The following is a 20,164-nucleotide window of genomic DNA, read 5'->3' as shown; positions in this document are numbered from 1 at the left end:
TATTTTTATCAAATAGAGGAGGTTTTTGCTAGTTATATGGACACGCATGTTATTTCATCAGGTTACCATTTATCTTCATTATATCAGCGAATATAGTGAGATCACAAAAATGGCTAGCAAAAACGTATTTACAAATGTCACATAATTTCAACAACATACACATGAAGTAGTTGTAATGTTGCAGTTTGTTTTGAGGTCATCTAAAGTATATCATTTGTAAGGATGTGAGTTTTTTATATAGCTTTGGGGAATTAGTTTATATGCTGATTATCCTGGTACCCTAGGCAGTTTTATATAGTACGTTTCACCCAATTCAAAGCAATTTAAAAAAAATATGTATTTATAGTCCCAAATCACAACAATAGTCTCCTAAAGGTGCTTTATCTTGTAAGCTAAAGACCCTACAATAATTATATAAACCAGACTGATTAACACGTCTAGGAGGAGTTGAGGAACAGGCATTCAGACATGTATACATGCATATGCACACTACGATCATTATAGTAAGATTATTATAAATATTAAGAAAAAAGTCCTCAGACCATTTTTACAAATTCTGTACTCTAGTCTATTACACCGTAAACTGCAAAACTTTTTACATCCCAATCAATCTTAACTTGGTATCTTTAGCAAAACACATATAAGTTTGAATTTCAAAGCATCAGCGTTTAACTTAGTATAGCTTTATGGAGCCGCCCTCATGTCTGTAGCACTGTGCAATCTGACGACTGCTGTGAACCCTTGTGACTCCTTCCACATGCTAAAATGATGCAGGACTCCTTGCAGCTTCTGAGTTAGGGTAATAGGGGTAATGTATGTTGTTGAATTACAAGGCTGAACAACTTAAAACTGGGGTTTGGGGGGTTTGTTAGTTACATGAGAGTCGAGACTTCCACATGGCAGCTTTGCTCTCCAGTACTTAATGTCAGACATGCCTGAATTAACTTCTTTTTTTCTTTTTTTACTTTCCATTGAATAGCTGAGCTTTTAGTTTTTTATCAAATAAAAGTTCAAATAAAATGTTAACTTTTATTTGCCTCATTGCAAATTTACAGTGGAGCGTGTTGTGTGTTAACTGGTCTGTCTTGGAACAAAGTGCACAAATTACTTAGTGTAGTTTAATAGGTTGGTTAGTTGGTTTTGTTTTAGCTGTATGCACTGTTTAGCAGAGTGTTGAGCACAGGAATTGTGACACAAGATTGGAAGCGTTGTAAACAGGATGGGTTGGCACACTACTGATCCCTTGTGAGCCCCGCCAAAGGACAATGAGCAGGTCTTGCATAGAGGAAGAGCATTCCTTCAAGGAAAGTTTGCCTATTGTCATTGGCCAGGACCTCATTAGGTGCATGACATATTTAGCCAACAGTGACGGCTGGCTGGAGTGCACAGTTTACACGCAAATATGGGAATGAGATGGTTGGAGACGGGAGGAATCACCCAAGTAAGTGTCAGCTAATTTTGTGTTGTTGTAATTGGTTGGTTTAAAAGTTTTAAAGTTTGGAGGCCAGATTAATGCCTTGGGATTATGTCATGTTCTTCAAATATTCCTGAGCAGCTTGTGTGTTGGGTAGGGCCTGATAAAGTCCTTTCATGTTAATGAAAAAACTATTATAGACCCACCCTGGGGTTGAAGATACTGCGTTTTATACCATATAGAGTCAGTGAGACACAGTGATCACATTTAATGGGAACTATTCTAACTTCTGTTTCTAAAGAACTAATGATAAAATCTTTCAAACCTTATCTTTATATAACACGTTTCTGTCCTCGTACATGTAATCTACTTAGGTCACAGATTTTGTTTGTATTCTATTATTCAGTCCTTGTCCCTCTCTTTGATCTATTCACTCAACCCGGAGCCGCTGTTACCCTTAGATTTGATGAGTCATACAGAATGAATATACTCGATCTGGTGACGGAAAATAAACACCTTCTTTAGAGCTTACAATAGGTGGAGAGGGTACACACATCATCCCAGACAGATGGGACTGCCTTGGCTCTTAGTGATGAATTGCTAATGTAAGACTCGGTCAGATAAACACAAGGCTGTGTTCGAAATACTTAACAGCAAATGGGTCGCTCGGTGATGTGGCTCTTTCAGCTTCTCAGGGATCTGCAGAGGCCTTTTTGCGTGTCACTAAACAATGATTTATTTTGTCAAATGCAGTGAAATGTTATGGGTGTGGATCCTCAGGATGCATTTTTAGCAGGCGAGGACAACAAGTTGGCCAGCTGACTGTTGCTATGCAACAATAAGAGCTTGAAAATTTCCTTGTGCCGTGACTCAAAATAACCTTCAAAAGTACTAGAGAAAAATGCACACGGGTTTCCATTATGACACAGAAATGATTTTGCTTGTTGGTAATGCATCTCTCCATAGTAGAAATGTTTCTCACAATTGCTGTGTGTCTTTTAGTGAACTGTTGTAGCAACTGTCCCCCTGGTTTCCGTATCGTCAGCTGCTTTGTCCATTTTCATGACTGCATATTGAGTCATTTGAGTCACTTGAGTCATTTGCTGTTGCTCATTTTGGAGTTTATTTGCAATTACTACAAAGCATCAATCTTTAGAGCAGAAAAGATAAGTTGATGACTCAGTTTGCTGACATTTTTTGGACAAAATGGGTGTTTAACGTCACTCCTTGTGGATGTGCTTTTTTGTTTTCAGACGTGTCATAGACCAAACAGGCAATACACTGGAAAACAATTGACATGTTGATTAAAATGAATTGTTAACTGAATCTTATTTTTTTTGCCATAGATATTATAAAGGCGGTCGTAACCAAGGCGACCCTGGGTAGTTACGGATTAGGTATTTTGAAGCCATTAGTGTTTTGGTCAGCACCGTGGGCTATTTTGGAACTGTTACCATTTTATGAACAAAAGCCTAATTAGTGCTAGACAGCAGATTAATAAATACAAAATTTTAACTCATCAAAACTTCAGCAAAAACATCTTGTACAGTTTATATAAGGCAGCGGTAGGGCTGCTCGATTATGGCAAAAATTATAATCACGATTATTTTCACTGAAATTGAGATCACGATTATTTGACGATATTTATTTAACCCTTTAAGACCTACTATAGAACCAAGTCCACCAGAGCTTATATTATTTTTTTACATGCTGTAGTGCCATTTGTGGGAGCATTTCAAGTTGCTATACATCAATACAACTGTTATAGCCCATATTTTAATAATATGTATGCATTAAGTCCATAGTAATTACATAAATTGCAAAAAAGTGCAATAAACTACAAAAAAAATTTAAAATCGCTTTTGTTTTGTTTACATATATTTCTACTTGGAGAAATTTAAGAGGTTTATCCCTCAAAACTTTAAATACAATAAAGTTGCAAAAAATAGTTTCCCACCACAGGAAATTTATTTTGAGTGTCTTCATAGTTTTATTTTGGAGATACAGCAATTTTTATATACTGCAGGAAAAACAAAAAACAATCCTATGATGCAAATTTGCAAAGAAAACAGCATGTGCATCATTTCACTGTGGGAAGTGTTACGAACAGCTGATAGGAACGGCAAAGCGTGTTTCTGGAATATTATGTTTTTGTTCCTGCAAGCGCTTTTTATGCAATTTTTGCAAAGCTATATGTGGAACGAAACCGTGACCGAGGACAAGCTGATGGCATAAGATGTAAGTACAACTCCTCCGGTTTCATATGCAAAACAAATTATTGCGCTAGCTTACACGGTTCAGGTTCTACAGGGATTTAACAATAGTTACGCAAAACGGAGCGTGCAGCTCTGACCGGCTTTAAAGGGTTAACAATGACTTAAAAAAAATAATATAAAATAGTGTGCAACACCACTGAAGTTTTTTTTTTTTAAACTCTCTTTTCAACCAACATCAGTCACTCTCCAAATAACTTCTGCTTAGCTTTTCGAGCTTCCCTCGGGTCCTCTTAATCAGCGGTCTCCAACCTTTTTTGCGCCACGGACCGGTTTATGCCCGACAATATTTTCACGGACCGGCCTTTAAGGTGTTGCGGATAAATGAGGGAGGGGCTAATAATCGGCTCAGTCATTTTTAATGATCGTTGAAAGCCCAGATCGTAATCGTGATTAAAATTCGATTAATTGAGCAGCCCTAGGCAGCGGGCCTTATTATTTGTAGTATAATTTGATTATAATGCTGTAACAGCACAAAGATAGCTACAGCTCCTTCTGTGGGTGCACCTATGACAAGGTGGCCGTGCCTCTGACCCCGGTATCCAAGAAGAGTTTTAAAATAAAGATTCACTCACTGTCAGGTTGTTGTAAAGGTGTTTATTATCCATAGAGACCAACCTCTCTTTGTACTAGGCTGTAAACATGCTTTTCAATTCTCTAAAGTTAACATGACAGTCTGTGGGGATTGTCTCTCTCTTGGAGCCAGCCTCAAGTGGCCATTAGATTAACCCCGCAAGGTCGTCCCTGTTGTTTTATTTTTGCAAACCTTTAGTACCAGGTTTTATAATCATTTGGGCTGGCAGATTATTGAGCATATGAGTATTGGACTTGTGAGCTTGTGATTTGCAGAATATTTTCCTGTTATATTGATTGTTGGGTTTTTCTCTGTATGTATTATTGTAGGGTCTACCTTACAATATAAAGCGCCTTGAGGCGACTGTTGTTGTGATTTGGCGCTATATAAATAAAATTGAATTGAATTGTTGCTGCACAGCAAGAAGGTCCTGAGTTCAATTCCACCATAAGGCCGGGGTCTTTCTGTGTGGAGTTTGCATGTTCTCCCCGTGTTTGCATGGGTTCTCTCCGGGTACTCCGGCTTCCTCCCACAGTCCAAAGACATGCAGTTAGTGGGGATAGGTTAATTGGTCAATCTAAATTGCCCATAGGTGTGAATCTGTGAGTGAATGTGAGTGCGAATGGTTGTCTGTGTCTCTATGTGTTAGCCCTGCGACAGACTGGCGACCTGTCCAGGGTGTACCCCGCCTCTCGCCCTATGACAGCTGGGATGGGCTCCAGTACTCCCCGCGACCCTGGAAAGGATAAGCGGAAGCAAATGGATGGATGGATGAATTGAATTGTGACATCTGTAAAGCCATACACAGGTGTTTCTAAACAAAAGCAACTAAACTAAAAATTTAAGTGATAAAAATGGGGCTGTTTAAAGGTTGCTAACATTTCAGAAATTTCCATTCCTACATTGATTTATTCTGTGTCACCCCAAGTTACTTGCTTGACTGACTAGCATGTTGCTTACACTGCATCGTCTGTTTGGATGTCAGTTTCTAATGAGGATAGCACTAATGTTTAAATTTTTTTAAATTCTAGCCAATGCCAGCAAAGATGGGTCAAACACATTTATGAAATCTCTGGGGAAATTATGGATAGACACTGTTCACCATCATCGACGACAGTAATTTTAAACAGTACGACTGTAGTTAAATGTCTTGAGGATGATTCTCCTGTGATGGTGATTGATGGGTCTCTTCTTTTCTTGTTGTTGCAGGTGACCCTCAGTGAGTGACAGATGTGTGACACTGTGGAGAACCATTTGCATCTCCCAGCGGAGATTTGAGTTCTGGGACACTGAGGTAAGTGCATAGATGTATACTGCATTATGTTGTTCACATTGTTTGTAGTGTTGATATTCATGACCGTCTTGTTCATTGCTCGTTTCTTGATCATTTTCTGCTTATTTTCTTTGAAAACCATTTTAACATTGCGGTGCTAAAGACATACGAAGGAGAACAAATGCTGGCACACATCATGTTGCGTTGTATCCAACCTCTGACTTACAGCGATATAATCTAAATTATGTTTGTGAAAACGAAGAGTTATTATTTGGGAATATTTACCAGTGGCTGAAAAGGACTTGACTATTGTTCCCATGGTAACTGACAAGCTTGCCTCAGCGACGGTTTGACAAGCCGGAGGAAACAAATGAGTCAGCCTCATAAAGAGCCGAACAAGCTGACTAAAAGAGAGCCTTTCAATTCACAGACTCGGATTTAAGAAGTGCGCACACAGACACACACACACACACACACACACACACACACACACACACACACACACACACACACACACACACACACACACACACGAAATTCCACCAGTTCATCTCATCATCTGCTCAGCTCCTGCAGCCCTGCAGCAAATCAGATATCTTTCTCCTTTGAGCCTGTTTTGTAACATTGTCAAGCTTATCTGCAGCACCCTGAGATTTGTGCATTAAAGTTTAGCCTCTGGATGTGGATGTTCTGCTTCTACACGTCTGTCTGCAGTTCATTTTTAAAATAAAGACTGAGAGGTACAGTTGGAGGAAGACATGTTGTAAGCTGTGAAACTCTTTGACCAGTGTGCAAACAAATGATATCTGTATTAATAAGTAGCCAGACGAAACTTTATTTAAATTGTTTATTGTCAACAAAAGTCACATGATTGGGAATGATCTGTAACTCTCAGGTTACGGACAAGTTACAGACAGGTTACAGGTAGTGAAGTAATTAAGTATTGCATAAAAACATTTGAATTAAGGAGAGTTGATTACAGATCATTTGCTTTCTTAGCATTGATTAATGCTATCAAGGTCATTCCATAGAAAATCCACTTGTGCATCTAACCTGACCCGCTTATTTAATTTTTCTCAAAGGGCCATGTGAGAAACTGAGACTACTGTGGAAGACTGCACCAATAATCTAAACTCAATTCTGCAAAGTCTTCATTTTATTTCTTTATAAGCCAATTGGTGGGACCCTCCAAAACATGTGAGCCCTGGGGAAAATTAATTGCCCATTTTTCATTTGTTAAACAATTGGTGCTCTCTTTGCAGTTTGTTTCTAAATTGCCTGATTAGCTTGTGAAAATTTGTTCCTTGTACCTAATTTACTAAACTTTAAAGGGGAACATCCTATTCCTTGTGATTAGTGTCAGTAGTTCTCATCTGCAGCTCTATTGATCCTGAGACCCTCTGTGAACCTTCACATTTTAAGTATTTAAAAAAAACAAACGGCAACAACTAATTCAGGACCTAGAGATTCATCAGTGTCCACACTGGTGTTTAGATGTTCTATATAACAGTTTTTCTTTCTATTTCACAGCAATAAGCTACATTTGTGGCTATTAAAATGTAAAAGTATGAAGATGAGCTTGGTATCAAAATGTAGATTTAAAAAAGAGAAGCTCAACTGAGAGCTTTTCCACATTTGATTCATTTTATCCAGCTATTGGTGTCTGTATCTGTTGGCAGGAAGAACACAGTTTTGTTTTTAATTATATTTTATTTAAACTGTGCAGAATGGTCTAAATTTAAAAAAAAAAAAAAAAAAAAAAAAAAAGCATGTACATTCAAACAGGCCTTAGAGTTTGTGCCCATTTTCTGGCCTGGAAGGATTCGAGTTTAACGAATAAGATTAAACAGGGGTTTCACAGCAGTATGGCTTACTGTCAGTGTGAGCAGTGGGACTGTGCACATGTAGTCTTACAATGTTTCAGGCTTACAAGATAAAAGCAGTTTTTTGCTAAATCTAGTTGTCTGACAAAGTCATTTTTATGCATATTTCCAAATTTGCCCACACACAGCTGTTGAATCTAAAGAGTACTGTGTGCCGTAACTGCCTGCATAATCTCTGTTTTTATGAACTTTTTCAGTTCTGTTAACTTGCACATTTTAGAGTGTTATCTCAGTACACTGACCCAGATGCAGCTGTAATGAGTTTATTTGCAACTCTCTGCTATCACATGTTGCATTCTGTGGGGGCACGTTTTTGTGACAAGGCAGGAGCAGAAGACTGAGCGATTGAGAGTGTGGTCAGCACCATACACGTGTATAAATGGAGACGGCAATGGTGTCACTTAATGTGTTACTGTGTTGGAGTGTGTTAGTGTTTTGGGTATATTTACGTTGGCCAGAAGTCACCATATTTAGACCACATGACACATTTAAACGTATCTATCAGCAAGTTAGTGGTAAGCAACAGCAAAAAAAAGAAAATACTGAAACCACACCTTCACCAAAACTGAGGCACAAACCTATTGCATGGGCTGAAATTTATAAGATATCTGCATTCAAATGCTGTAAAAGACTCCAGGGGTCAAGTTCACTGACCACGAATTAAGTGGGGAAAAGCCAAGCAAATGCTGAATGCCTGACAAATAAATAAACCTCTATATTGTTAGAAGGGAGAAAAACATTTTACTGTTTAGTGTACGTGAGTGAAGTAACACCCCCCCCCCCCCCCCCCCCCCCACGCCCAGTGCTTAATTTAGAATCTGCATTTTTGTGCCAGTAAGAGGCATAACACCGCAAAATTGCTGGCCCCACAGCTAGAATCACTGACATAAGTCACTTTGGGAGTGACTGCTGTGAGAAATTCACAGATAATTCACAGATGCAGTACAGATTCTTCCCAGCATGATTTTCCTCGTCATTTAAATTTTGCCAATTTCCACTGAGCACCTTTCGGTTTTTCACTCCCACAGAAATGTGGGTTCGTTTTCAAAAGGCACCAGGGCAAAACAGACAGCGCTCTAGCACCAGAGGTTGGTGGAAGGAGACGTCAGTGAGTTTTTAGAAAGGTTCAGTGTCCTCGAAGTAACAAGATCATTAAAGAAGACTCAGAGGTTTTTCCTAGAAAAAGCACTGGGCCGAGCTGATGTTATGTTAAATGTTGAGTCATATTCGCAGAAAGTCTGACCACAGCTCAGCCAGTAAATAGGTTTTACAAGACCTAATAAGCAATGTGAATTTTGTTTTTAGTTTAAAAAAAGTCTTTCTACTAAAATACAATTAAAGAGCCATTAAAGTGGATGTGGACGTGAAAGAGCACAGCATCTTTAACTTAATGTTACAGTGTATCTTTGGGTTGTGAGAGTAGTCAGACTAATTGTCATTCTTGTTAAGCAATAATTCTTCTTAGGCTACGTTCACACTGTAGGCGAAAGCACATCAAATCCAACTTTTTTGACCCTATGCGACCCATATCCGATCATGACAGTGTGAACAGCACAAATCCGATATTTTCAAATCCGATCTGGGTCACTTTCGTATGTGGTACTGAATCCAATACATATCTGATGTTTTAGAAAGCGACTGCTGTTTGAACGGTCATGTCGCATTAAATCCATCTTTTACGTCACTGACACAAGACAGACACCAATTATCAGCGCCAGAGAAGCGCCCGAAAAGACATCGCGAACGCTTCCTGGCCATCCCGTGTAGATGTTAGTGAAACTGTGGGGAGACAGCGTTGGAGAAACGTGAACATTTTATTTGTATTGTATAATCTGCAGATTATTTGTAGTGTGAACAAGCAGACCAAAAAATCGGATTTGATCAAAAAATCAGAATTGAGCTTTAGGACCTGCAGTGTGAACGTAGCCTTAGTAGCTTTCCTAAAGGTTAGTGATGGTAAATTAATCCTGGTAGTCTTTGGTGAAGGGCATTGGTGTCAAATCAAGAGAGAGGATGGCCTTGATTTTAAGCTGCAGAGTGCATCTGCTGTTACATAAGTATTGTTTATTTCTGTCACTGTGGCAGCTTGGCACACTGGGTCCATGCAACATCACCTTCAGTGTGTATCCAAACTGTCACTGCCTGTGACTGTTCACCACCTCTCACTCAGCCAATCCCCACACACACACACACACACACACACACACACACACACACACACACACACACACACACACACACACACACAGTTCCTCTCCCTTGCTGAGACACACGTCTCGTTCATAGCAAATCTTTTCACGGGATAAATAATGAGAATATATTTTCCATGGGGTGAGTTCTGTAGGAGAAATGGCTTTGCACAGTTTGCTGAAGTTAATTTTAGCTGCTGGAAATGGAGAAGAGAACCAAGGATAACTGTGCGGCCGAAGCCGAAGATGCTATCCCATTACTCATTTCTCTTTATGAATTACAAGCTAGAAAATGTCCTGTTTGTAAATGTTAAAAACCCTCGCCATTTTTAACCACCATATCGTTCTGCTCTGTGACGTTCTTTGACGTTACAAATATATGAAAGAAGACATGAGCTCGTCATCTATGATTTGAATTGTAGAGTGAAAGCTCAAAGGAATTCCTGTGGTGGTTCATGTTTGCAGTGACAGGTACTGGCTCTGAGCTGACTTGTTACATAACATTGTAATGAGGATAAGAACAGCATGCTGCTGATTTTATATGTTGCCGCTTGTGTTAACTGGAACTGATGTGCACTTAGCATCACTGTGTTTCATGTTTGATTGTTTATTTCAAAACCCATGAGATTTAATGTTGTCTTTCAGAATGATTTTTTTTTTTTTGCTGTTGCTGGGTTATAATCACAGGCCAAGGTAAATGGTTTCTGGGGTACTGCCTTTGCACTGTACAGAGTTTTTTTTTTTTTTTTTTTTTCCCCCCCTGCATATAAAATCAAATGTTGGCACACACCAGAGAGCTTTTGACCTGACACCAAAGGAAAATCACCAGTGTGTAGTACACAACTAGTTGGTTAGTTATGTTGAGCTTAAATGAAGAGTTCCGTGTCATTAAAGTAGCTCTCTTTTTATCTGGCCGATTTAGGTTACACTGAAGATTTAACCTGGTAACACTTCCAGAAAAAAATGACATTCATTTTCTAGTGAAAAATACAAATGTCCTATTAAATACATATGAACATGAGTTGCCTGAAAGAGCTTTTGTTTTTGACCTTCATTATCACTGAAAAATCTAAATCTAAATGTTAGCTGTTATCGAGAAACAGATGGGACTTTGTTTAATAAGGTAGCCCAAAAAGCACCAAGCACAGCTTTTACTAAGCCTGGTTTTTATTGGGCTTAGTCACAGCTTGGATATTTTCATACTTATGTGGAGTACATACACTTGCCTGTTCTGTATTTGAAATCTTTGGGAAGTTTTGTTGTGTTGTTTATTGCCTTAAGACATTGTAAACTACATATTTTTTTTATGTTATCTTCTTTAGTAAGCACCTTGAGGTTATGTGTAATGAAAGGTTCCTTGTAAATAAAATTGACATTGCTGTCTTCATTCTCCTCCTGTGTTTTCCTTTCTCCCTTCCCATTACTGTACCCACCACCTTCCTCTGCCTCTGTTTGTCCACCAGGCAGCCAAAGGGGGGGGTGTCTCTGAGGAAGATGCTGGGCTCAGAACGCAGTGTTGTCGAAGAATGGCTCTCAGAATTCAAGGTAAAGGCCCTCGATTGCGCTACTCTCATTCATGAGTCATAACTATGAAATCTACTCCTGGAGGCTATTTTTTTTCTCTCTCTTTTTTTTTTTTCGAGAGAGGAACTGCGTACTGTGTGTGTAACAGCTGTGGCGAAGAGTGTTGAGAGTAAAAACTGTGTGCATCTGTCATCTCGTTAACATTTCAGTCCTTTGTAAATTCTAATTAAATGTAGTGAACGCTAGCAAGAACAGTGGCTAGCTTAGGTCAACTCGGGCCTATCGTCAGCTGTGTTTAATCAGCATAACCTCTCTGTACTACACAAAATGTACTGTGCATAGTTTGTTCTTTGAACTCACAAGCAAAGTAGCTGCTTATATCTGCTTCATCATGTTTTCACATACATTTTTATTTTCCTTTTTTTTTTTTTTTTTTTTTTTTGATGCATATAAATTATGGGATTATTCAGCTTTCAGTAATCAGTTAGCTTTTATATAAGAACAGTGCAAGAGTTGCTGTTCCAGCCTCATGTCCTCATGTTCTTGTAAATGCTAGTAGATACTGAAAGCAATTTCACATACTCATTAATTGTGAAGCGCTAACAATAGTTTTTCTGTGTTTGCGGTTTCTCAATGTATTGCACAGTGCCGCTTGTCATTTCCAGTATAGATTTAAGCTCAGCTGCATTGTCAGCTATTAGTGACAAAAGGCTAATATTATCTCAACAATTGATTTTTTTTTTTTTTTTTTTTTTTTTAACAATACAAATAGCAAATCTAAAAGGCTAAAGACTACAATAGCAGGCTAGCAAGCGTCTCATTATTTTTTTCATTCATATTCTTGTAATGAAAAAATAGCTTTAAAAATATCACAGTGGCATGCAAAATATACACAAATGACCCCACTCAGTAAAATTTGGGTTAAGACAGTTTGGCTAGTAGGCAATGCAAATGATTTTTTTTTTTTTGGGGGGGGGGTGCTGGTATTTGTAGTGTTTCAGTTGAAGTAGTTAGTTGACTGTAATTAATTAATAATAAATGTTGCTTCACTCTTGGTGTTCCAGACTAGTTTAAAAAAGTGTTTATGTCACTTCTCTTTCTCATTCTGTGAAGAAGGAATGGGTTCCTTTAAGCACTGTGGTTTGTACAGTGCATTAAACCGTTATGACACGGCCACAAAGTTTCTGTCACCTTAGCAATCATAAATCTGATGCAAAAGTCTGTTCAGCACATTTACAAAACAGAAAAGTGCAAAGGTGATGACGAGCTAAAAAGAAGGAAATAATGTGCAGTACATTAAGAGGAATGGAAAAAGACAGCAGAAAACTAGAGAAAGGACGAAAGATGAGAATAGAATGGTATGACTCATGGTGGTGCAGACCAGGCACATTGTGTTCTGCCCTCAAAATGATCATACTCTCACGCTGAGAGGCTATAGCTGCCGTCTGTCATCTACAAAACACGATCTTGACCATTTGAAGGATTTCACCCCAGGATGTTCTGAGGATGTCAGACATCATCAATCTGTTAGGTTCAGAGTTATTTTATCAAAAAGCTATGCTTTCCTAAAAGTTTTCTTTTCTTACTTCACCTACCACATTGTCAAACTCATCGACTGGGGAAGTCAATCTTTTCAAGTCTTTTTTTGATGCTTCCATTTTTAATCAAGGGACTTCTTACATGTCACAGCATGCTGACACACAGTTAAGTCACTGTGTGCTGTGAAACAATTGAATACAGGATGTAGAATTACACACAGTCTTTACTTGTTCTCTAGTTTTGTGGCTAGACGTAGAAGTTGTTTGCATCACTCAACAGTCCTTTGTGTCTCCTTGCTTTAGTCCTTACCAGAAACCCACATCCCCAGCTACGCCGGCAGCCTTCATCTAAAGAAGTCCTTGGTCCCAGCTCTCTACAGAGTCATCCAGGACCCCAACAACGAGGTAATACACGGAGGACGCGCACATGCAGACGGATGGTTTTTAGCTCAAGGAAATGTGCTGCTTGTGAATCATGATGTTGTTTCTGTTGGCACTGAGCAAAAAAACTTGACACACAGCCGTGTCTGCAGGGCGTACATGCACACCGCAACACACTCTGCTGTTGTGTATGATGGAAGGCACAATGGCGGTGCCGTCTGCGTTGCCTGTGAGACGGTACACTGTGTTCCCTGTATGCAGTGCTTTGCCTAACAAACTAAAGCGTCCGCAGCCAAAGCTGGAAAAGACACAGTCACCGCAGTGCCCAAGCACCTCAATATCTTTTTCTTACTAAGCAGATGTTTCTTGCACCTGCACAGCTAGACCGGTGTTTTGTACTTTAAAGGGACCTAATGACACAGTTTCTAAGCAAAGGCCCGAGGTACTCAATGAGAGAGGACTTTAATTTGGCTCTAATGACACACTTGGTGCCTCCAGTTCTTTCTGGCCCCGTTTTCACCTCGATTTCACGGTCGAATTTGAGTGTCAAGCAACTAGGGATCTAACTTCCATTAGTGCTGTCAGTCTGGCTGCACAATCCCATTAATGATGACACAAGTGATTGAGGAGTGCATGCATGTCTGTGTGTGAGAGATAAAGTAGGGGAGAGTGTAATGTGCTTGAATTTTGCATGTTTTTTTGTTGCTGTTGTTTTTTGTTGTCAAGCTGAGGACATGAAGGGCAAATGCCTTGCCAAGTTCTTTGCCGCCTTTTTCCCCAGTCAGCCATGTACAACACACTTACACAGTCGTGCTGTGTGGGCATTCACTCACACTGACCCCTGGACTGTATAAACGCTGTGGCTCAGCTGGCCTCCCCTGACACTACATCTGCCGAGGCTTTCGTTGTAGTGAATTATCCCCTCTGCTTCTATGCATCTCGCATTATCAACTGGAAGCGAGACTCTCCCTCCATCTGTCCATTCTGTCGTGTTACGTTTACAATGGCGTTCGTTCATGTTTTGAAACGAGAGCTATGTGAGTCCATTTCTGCAGGCTATTAAAAAGGCTGCTGCTGAGGCTAATGGGAGGTAATAGTTTATAGCAGTTTATAGCAGTCATCCTGAACCTATTGTTCTTTAATATTAACCTAGACATACATTTCCATGAATTTAATTATCTTAAAGTGGACCTATTATGCTCATTTTTAACTCTATAGGTCTTTATATCTTATACCAGGCATTGGTGCATCCCAGCAGTTCATTCTTTCTCTGAAACGAGCTGTTTTAGCTCCTCTTCCTTTAAAGCCACCCTCCCTTGAAGCTAGCTTTTATCTTACTGGCTGTTCCTCGCAGACAGAAGGTTTGAACAGCAGGTGGAGAAGGATACTGTCTCTCATCAGCATTATACGGAGCCAGTGGAAGAAACTACCTCATTGATGAAACTTGGCTATGCTTAATATGAGCATCCAGGAGCTTAAAAATACACCCCCGTATAACAAAAATAAAGAGGACCATTTTAGATGTTCTATAAACTGTTTTTGTTTTGTGTTAACGGTATTAATGACAGCTTTTATTGGTTTTTATGATATTGGGGTTAAATATAAATGGATTAAACATTTTATATACAGAAAAATACAGTTCAGTTTCCATATTTAGTTTTGTTTACTGCCTTATTGGGAGAGCCTAACAAGCATGGTGTAAATTCCAGTAAGGTGTCAGACCTCGTGTTAATTTGTTAATTTGCATTTTCTTGTTTCCATCTGTGATCCAGCTCTTGGAGCCTGTGTGCCACCAGCTGTTCGAGCTGTACCGGAGCTCCGAAGACCGCTTGCGACGCTTCACCCTGCAGTTCCTGCCCGAGCTGGTGTGGGTTTATCTGCGCATCACTGCCAGCAGGGATCGTCAGAGCAATGGCTGCATCGAGGCCCTGCTTCTGGGCATTTATAACTTGGTAGGTGTTCACCTTTCTGGGTCTGGTTACAGTAGCATGCCCGATGCAGAGCGATGGTCTTGTTACTGGCTGAGCCTTAAACGCGACCTTGTGGATAACCAGGTCCACCATAAAGTGTTGCAGTGCATACCAGTAGAGTTCCTGCAATCAGCCGTGAAGTAACTTGAACAGAGATTTCAGTTATTTTGTTTTTAGCAGGCAATGCTAATATCTTTGTTTTGTTTCATTTGTTTAAGGCTCATTTGCAAATTGTTAAAAGTTAAATACAATTTAGCCTTAAAGGACTTTTTTAAAAAACCGAAATGTTGAAATGCTCCCTGGATCATTAATTCAACAAATCCATGTGGTATCCCGACAGTAAAAACAAACAAGCAACGACTATTCAAATCTTCACAGTGAACTGCCAAATGTGATTTGACTGTCAAAATTCAGAATCAGGGACAGACTCATTCTGAAATATGGAGCAAGGGTGGCTGCAGTGTCCAGTTTCACACTGTTAAACCCTTCACATGATCTGTCAACTGCTTACCCTGCAAACATAACCAGTATCTTCTGTTTGCTGCTGAGCTTTTTTTCCTCCTCAGTTTTGAGTACTGCTTATTAGGTGTCCTGGTTCTAGTTTGACGACTGCTCTTACAACATCATCATCCATAAAGGGATATCTCTGCCAAAGCTAAAGCTTCCCCACCATGCCAAGCATGAATCTGATTGTAATAGTTTGTAGTTGTGAGAACATCAACACTTTGTCTCACAGTAGTCAAAAGTTGATTGATCCAGACTTAAGGTTTCAAGTAATCCTCCTAACCCATAACCTCGTTGGCAGAAGTTAATTTGTGAGGTGTGACTAGACTGCTATAGGGTTATATGGATGAATATAGGTCGTTGCATTATTTTGAGCCTTTACAATTCTTAAGATGCATTTAAATGGATAAAGTGTAAAGTAAAGTGTGCGTGTTAGTCCCCATAGGGAAATAGTTCCTCTGCATTTAACCCATTCACCCAGTGAAACAGTGGGCAGCCACCAGTGCAGCGCCCGAGGAGCAGTGTGTAGGGACGGTACCTTGCTCAGGGGTACCTCAGGGTAGCCGTTCAGTGGAGTCGAACCCCCGACCTTCCGATCATGGGGCCACCACTCTACCTACTGAGCTATCCCTGGATAAGAATGTGGGAAAGTGCATTTTTTAAATGGAAATCACAGGTGCTTTAGATCTAATACAAGTGAAACATTGTTAAGGTTGAACGTCTGTTGACTTGAAAGACGACCTACAGGGAAAACCCTGGATAATGGGACGAGCGCAGATAGATTGCATCACCAGGAAACACCCCTGGGGAAATGTGCTAAGAGCTTGAGATATCAATAGAAAGAGCTCCATGACAGCCAGCAGAGCTAAGGGTATATCCATGCATAATTCATCCCTCAGTCTATACCACTCACCCTACACACACACGCATAGGTACATACTGCTCGTGCTCATTGACATCTTGCCTGTCTTCAGCGATGACTTCTCCTTGATAAACAGCCTTGCTTTCAGCAGTCGCCGCAGATATTCAGAGATGTACTGTTACCCAGTGAAGGGCACACCAAGGTATGAATCAACAACAAATTCAAGGAGAAGTGCAGATAAGAAAGATTGTCTGAAAAACCAGAAAAGCTCACCACTTTGATTAGTGTAAGGGGGATGGGGGGAGAGATCAAACTGAAACAAGAAAAGTTGTCTCAACTTTACTCATTCTGTTAACAGTGTCCGTCATGCTCACATGTAATAGCCACTTGAGTCCTATTGAGTTGCTCATAATTGAATTTCAGGATAAATCTGGGAAATGAGAAAGTTTCACAAATGTTCTCATGTACATCCGTAAATGTTTATTTTTTCCTCTTTTTAATATATATCAGGAACACAGATAATCAGGTATTACTTGTAGAAATGGCATCATTCTCAGAGAAGCGTTAATCTTTGTGCAACCCATCGCAGTGTGAAATTGGAATTGAGTGGCACCGGTTCTGGCAGTGACATTTAATCTGCCAGCAGAATAGACGAACACCAGGCTTAACCGCGTGCGTGATAGGCGGTTCTACAACAGTACTGATAAATGTTTGCACCTTAACCACCACAGAGGGAAAAAAATCACATTTACAAGCTTAATATACACTCATCAGCCTCTTCTTTAAGTACACATGTTCAGTTGCTTACAAATATCTAATCAGCCAATCACATGGCAGCGTTTGGGCATGTAGAAATGATGAAGATGACCTGCTTAAATGTGCTTAAATCACATTGTTCCAGGATGTGGAACAATGTGATTTAAGTGACTCTGAATGTGACACTTTTGGCGTTTTTGATGTCATACGGCTGGTCTGAGTATTGCAGAAACAGCTGGGATTTTCCCAACCAACCATCTCTAGTGTTTACATGCTCAGAAAAAGAGAAACTATGCAGTGACCGGCATTGTAGGTTGCTTCAGAATGACATGAAAGCAACACAAACTCAAATAACCACTCATTAAAAGAAAGGTATGCAGAGAAGCATCTCTGAACATGCAACATGTTGAACATTGAAACAGATGGACTGCAACAGCAGGCCTTCACACTAGGTGTCCGTTCTGTCTCCACTAAGAACGGACTGAGGCTACAATTCACCAGAACTGGACAATAGAAGACTGGAAAAATGTTGCCAGGTCTGATAAGTCTTGATTTCTGCTGCAACATTCAGACTGTAGGGCCAGAGTTTAGAGTAAACGACATGAAAAGCAGGGATCCACCTGTCTTGTATTAAGGCTGCTGCTAGTGTAATAGAGTGGAAGATATTTTTTTGGCACAGTTTGGACCTTGTTGGCTTTCCTGACATTGTCCATCTCTTTATTACCACAGTGTACCCATCTTCTGATGGCTGCTTCCAGCAGGATACTGCACTATGCCACAAAGATCAAGCTATTTCTAACTGTGTACAAGGCTATTCTTAGTGGTTTTCAAATTTTGTTTGCTATACCTAATTCTGTAGCTGATTTAAAAAATAAAAAATAAAAAAAAAAGGTTGTGGATGTCCCACAGAGCAGGCCCACCTCACAGTATCAGAATCATTGTTTCAAATGCAAACCTGCATTCCTTCAGTAACACACCTTCTCTGTTTCTTTGGGTTTGCAGGAAATCGTGGACAAAGATGGCAACAGCAAGCTCCTTTCCTTCACTATTCCATCTCTCTCCAAACCATCGATATATCATGAGGTAAGCCTCTCTTCACTGCAACTCTGCAAGTTGCAGAAGGACTTACTTAAATGGCTATTTAGAAGGTGGCAGCTCAACATCCCAGCACTGCAGGTCTTTTTTTCATTAACATCACCTTGAGGAGTTAGCTGTCTGTATGTGTTAGTCCCTCTCTGCCAGATCTGTGTCTTTCAAAAATCTAATAAGAAAAGATTTAACAATTTATGCACTTGTCGATTTCTTTGATTTTAAAATGAGAGCATTTCAACTTTCGTTCATTTTGTGTTTGAGTCGCTTTTGGTCGCTGTCACCGTCACGCTGGCTTCGTGCAAACGCTGACCTGTCTGCTACAACAGGCACAGTATTGACTGTTGCTTTGACCTGGAATTCCATTACCAAGAGGTTTTAAAGGACATACCGACTGTTTACTGGCAGCTCATAGCCAGATTTTAGAGCCTTTTTTACTCCTCATAGCACAGAGTGACAGCCCTCAGTAGGTGCTTGTCTCTGAGTTGTGCGTGCGAGTGTTGATGAGACTTGAGTGTGTAGCATGTGCTGAGGGCGATTTATTGCTGTAATTATAAGCTTGAAAGGCTCTATCCTCCATGCTGAGAGAGTGAAGAAAGCATGGAGGAGAGTGAGTGAGTGAGTGAGTGAGTGTGTGTGTGTGTGTGTGTGTGTGTGTGTGTGTGTGTGTGTGTGTGTGTGTGTGTGTGTGTGTGTGTGTGTGTGTGTGTGTGTGTGTGAGTGAGAGAGTCACAACAAGCTTCCTCAGCTGTAGTACGGCTCTGCACGTCACGTGGCCTTATCCCTTGGCCTCCAGCATTAGCATACACTCCGCTCACTTGCTTTTTGTTTTTTCTCAGCGCTACTGCCTCGCCTTCTCTGCTCAGTGTCACACAAGATACCTAGGACAGAATATCAATTCAATTTAGAGGTGACTTTTGGTCTGCACACCATCAGAATAAAATGGCCTTGTGACACATCCTCACTTGGACATAGCCAAAGAGGCCACGCACTCGGTCGTTACCTCTTCCTCTTTTTATTTCAACATGAAGATTTAAGATGACTTTGTTTGTTAACCTGAATACCTTAGCTTGTCTCTGGAATGACACAGTGCTGGACAGCGAAATACACCTTGGTTATTCAGTTTATCCTCTGTGCTTATGGTAACCTAGAGATATCAGATCTGTAACAGGGCAAGGATTAAAATAGGAAGTTAAACCATGTCAGACCATATAGCAGTCACATTGCTGAGGATATAAAACTATCGTTAAGGCCACGTGACATGCTAATTCATGTTGTATAATTGAGGTTGAAGGCTTTGGATTTTGGTCAGCGAAACTACACAGCAGATCCACACAGCAAATTCTGCTGTCTTGTCTTATGATCAGTATGATGACAAGATCATGAATGCACAAGTGCTCTGTTTATAGAATTTTTTTCCCCACAATATTGCAGGATTTCTGGTGCCCTTCAGAGTTTTTAGCTAAAGAGAATTCAAAAACAATTCTTTTTGAACAAGTTTTGTTGATTTGATCCATTTAAGTATATGACATATTTGATGAAATGGTCAAATAAGGAGTCATTGGCTTTACCGACTGTTCAGTAGTCATGCTTTCTGTCATGATATGTATGAACTAATACATGAACAAATTTAACTCGGGTAATTTTTGTGAAGACTTACTTTCTTTTGTATAATAAAAATAAAGAGAATGAAACAAAACAACAAAAATTACGACATCAGGCCATGAACAAGCTGGATTACTTTGTCTCTACTGTCCCCACAGTTTGTTTTTGTGACATGTAAACCTAGTCTGGTTCTTCCATTTTTCTCAACACGTTTCCACAAAGTTTTGTTATAGTTTTCCATTTAAACAAAGAAAAGGGCCATTTATCATTTACTGTCATGCTATAAAGGTGCCACAGCTGGGAAATGTTTAATGAACTGTTTTTCTTTA

General features: G+C 39.9%; 1 protein-coding gene across 5 annotated transcripts in view; it reads left to right on the top strand.

The window, feature by feature from the left end:
* Positions 1-20,164, top strand: part of LOC113007398 (protein FAM126B) — a 46,808-nt gene that overhangs the window by 15,125 nt on the left and 11,519 nt on the right. For all 5 annotated transcript variants that reach the window (XM_026143924.1, XM_026143922.1, XM_026143923.1 and 2 more), the window contains 5 exons: positions 5,471-5,555; positions 11,070-11,151; positions 12,972-13,073; positions 14,822-15,001; positions 18,144-18,224. In XM_026143924.1, the coding sequence (XP_025999709.1) occupies positions 11,101-11,151; positions 12,972-13,073; positions 14,822-15,001; positions 18,144-18,224 (414 nt within the window). In that variant the 5' untranslated portion in view covers positions 5,471-5,555; positions 11,070-11,100. The remainder of the gene's footprint in view (positions 1-5,470; positions 5,556-11,069; positions 11,152-12,971; positions 13,074-14,821; positions 15,002-18,143; positions 18,225-20,164) is intronic.

This window comes from Astatotilapia calliptera, chromosome 16, assembly GCF_900246225.1.
Source record: "Astatotilapia calliptera chromosome 16, fAstCal1.2, whole genome shotgun sequence".
In the NCBI taxonomy this organism is placed as follows: Eukaryota; Metazoa; Chordata; class Actinopteri; order Cichliformes; family Cichlidae; genus Astatotilapia; species Astatotilapia calliptera.
The sequence above is the reverse complement of the archived record's forward strand: the minus strand, read 5'-3'. Positions and strand labels throughout refer to the sequence as shown.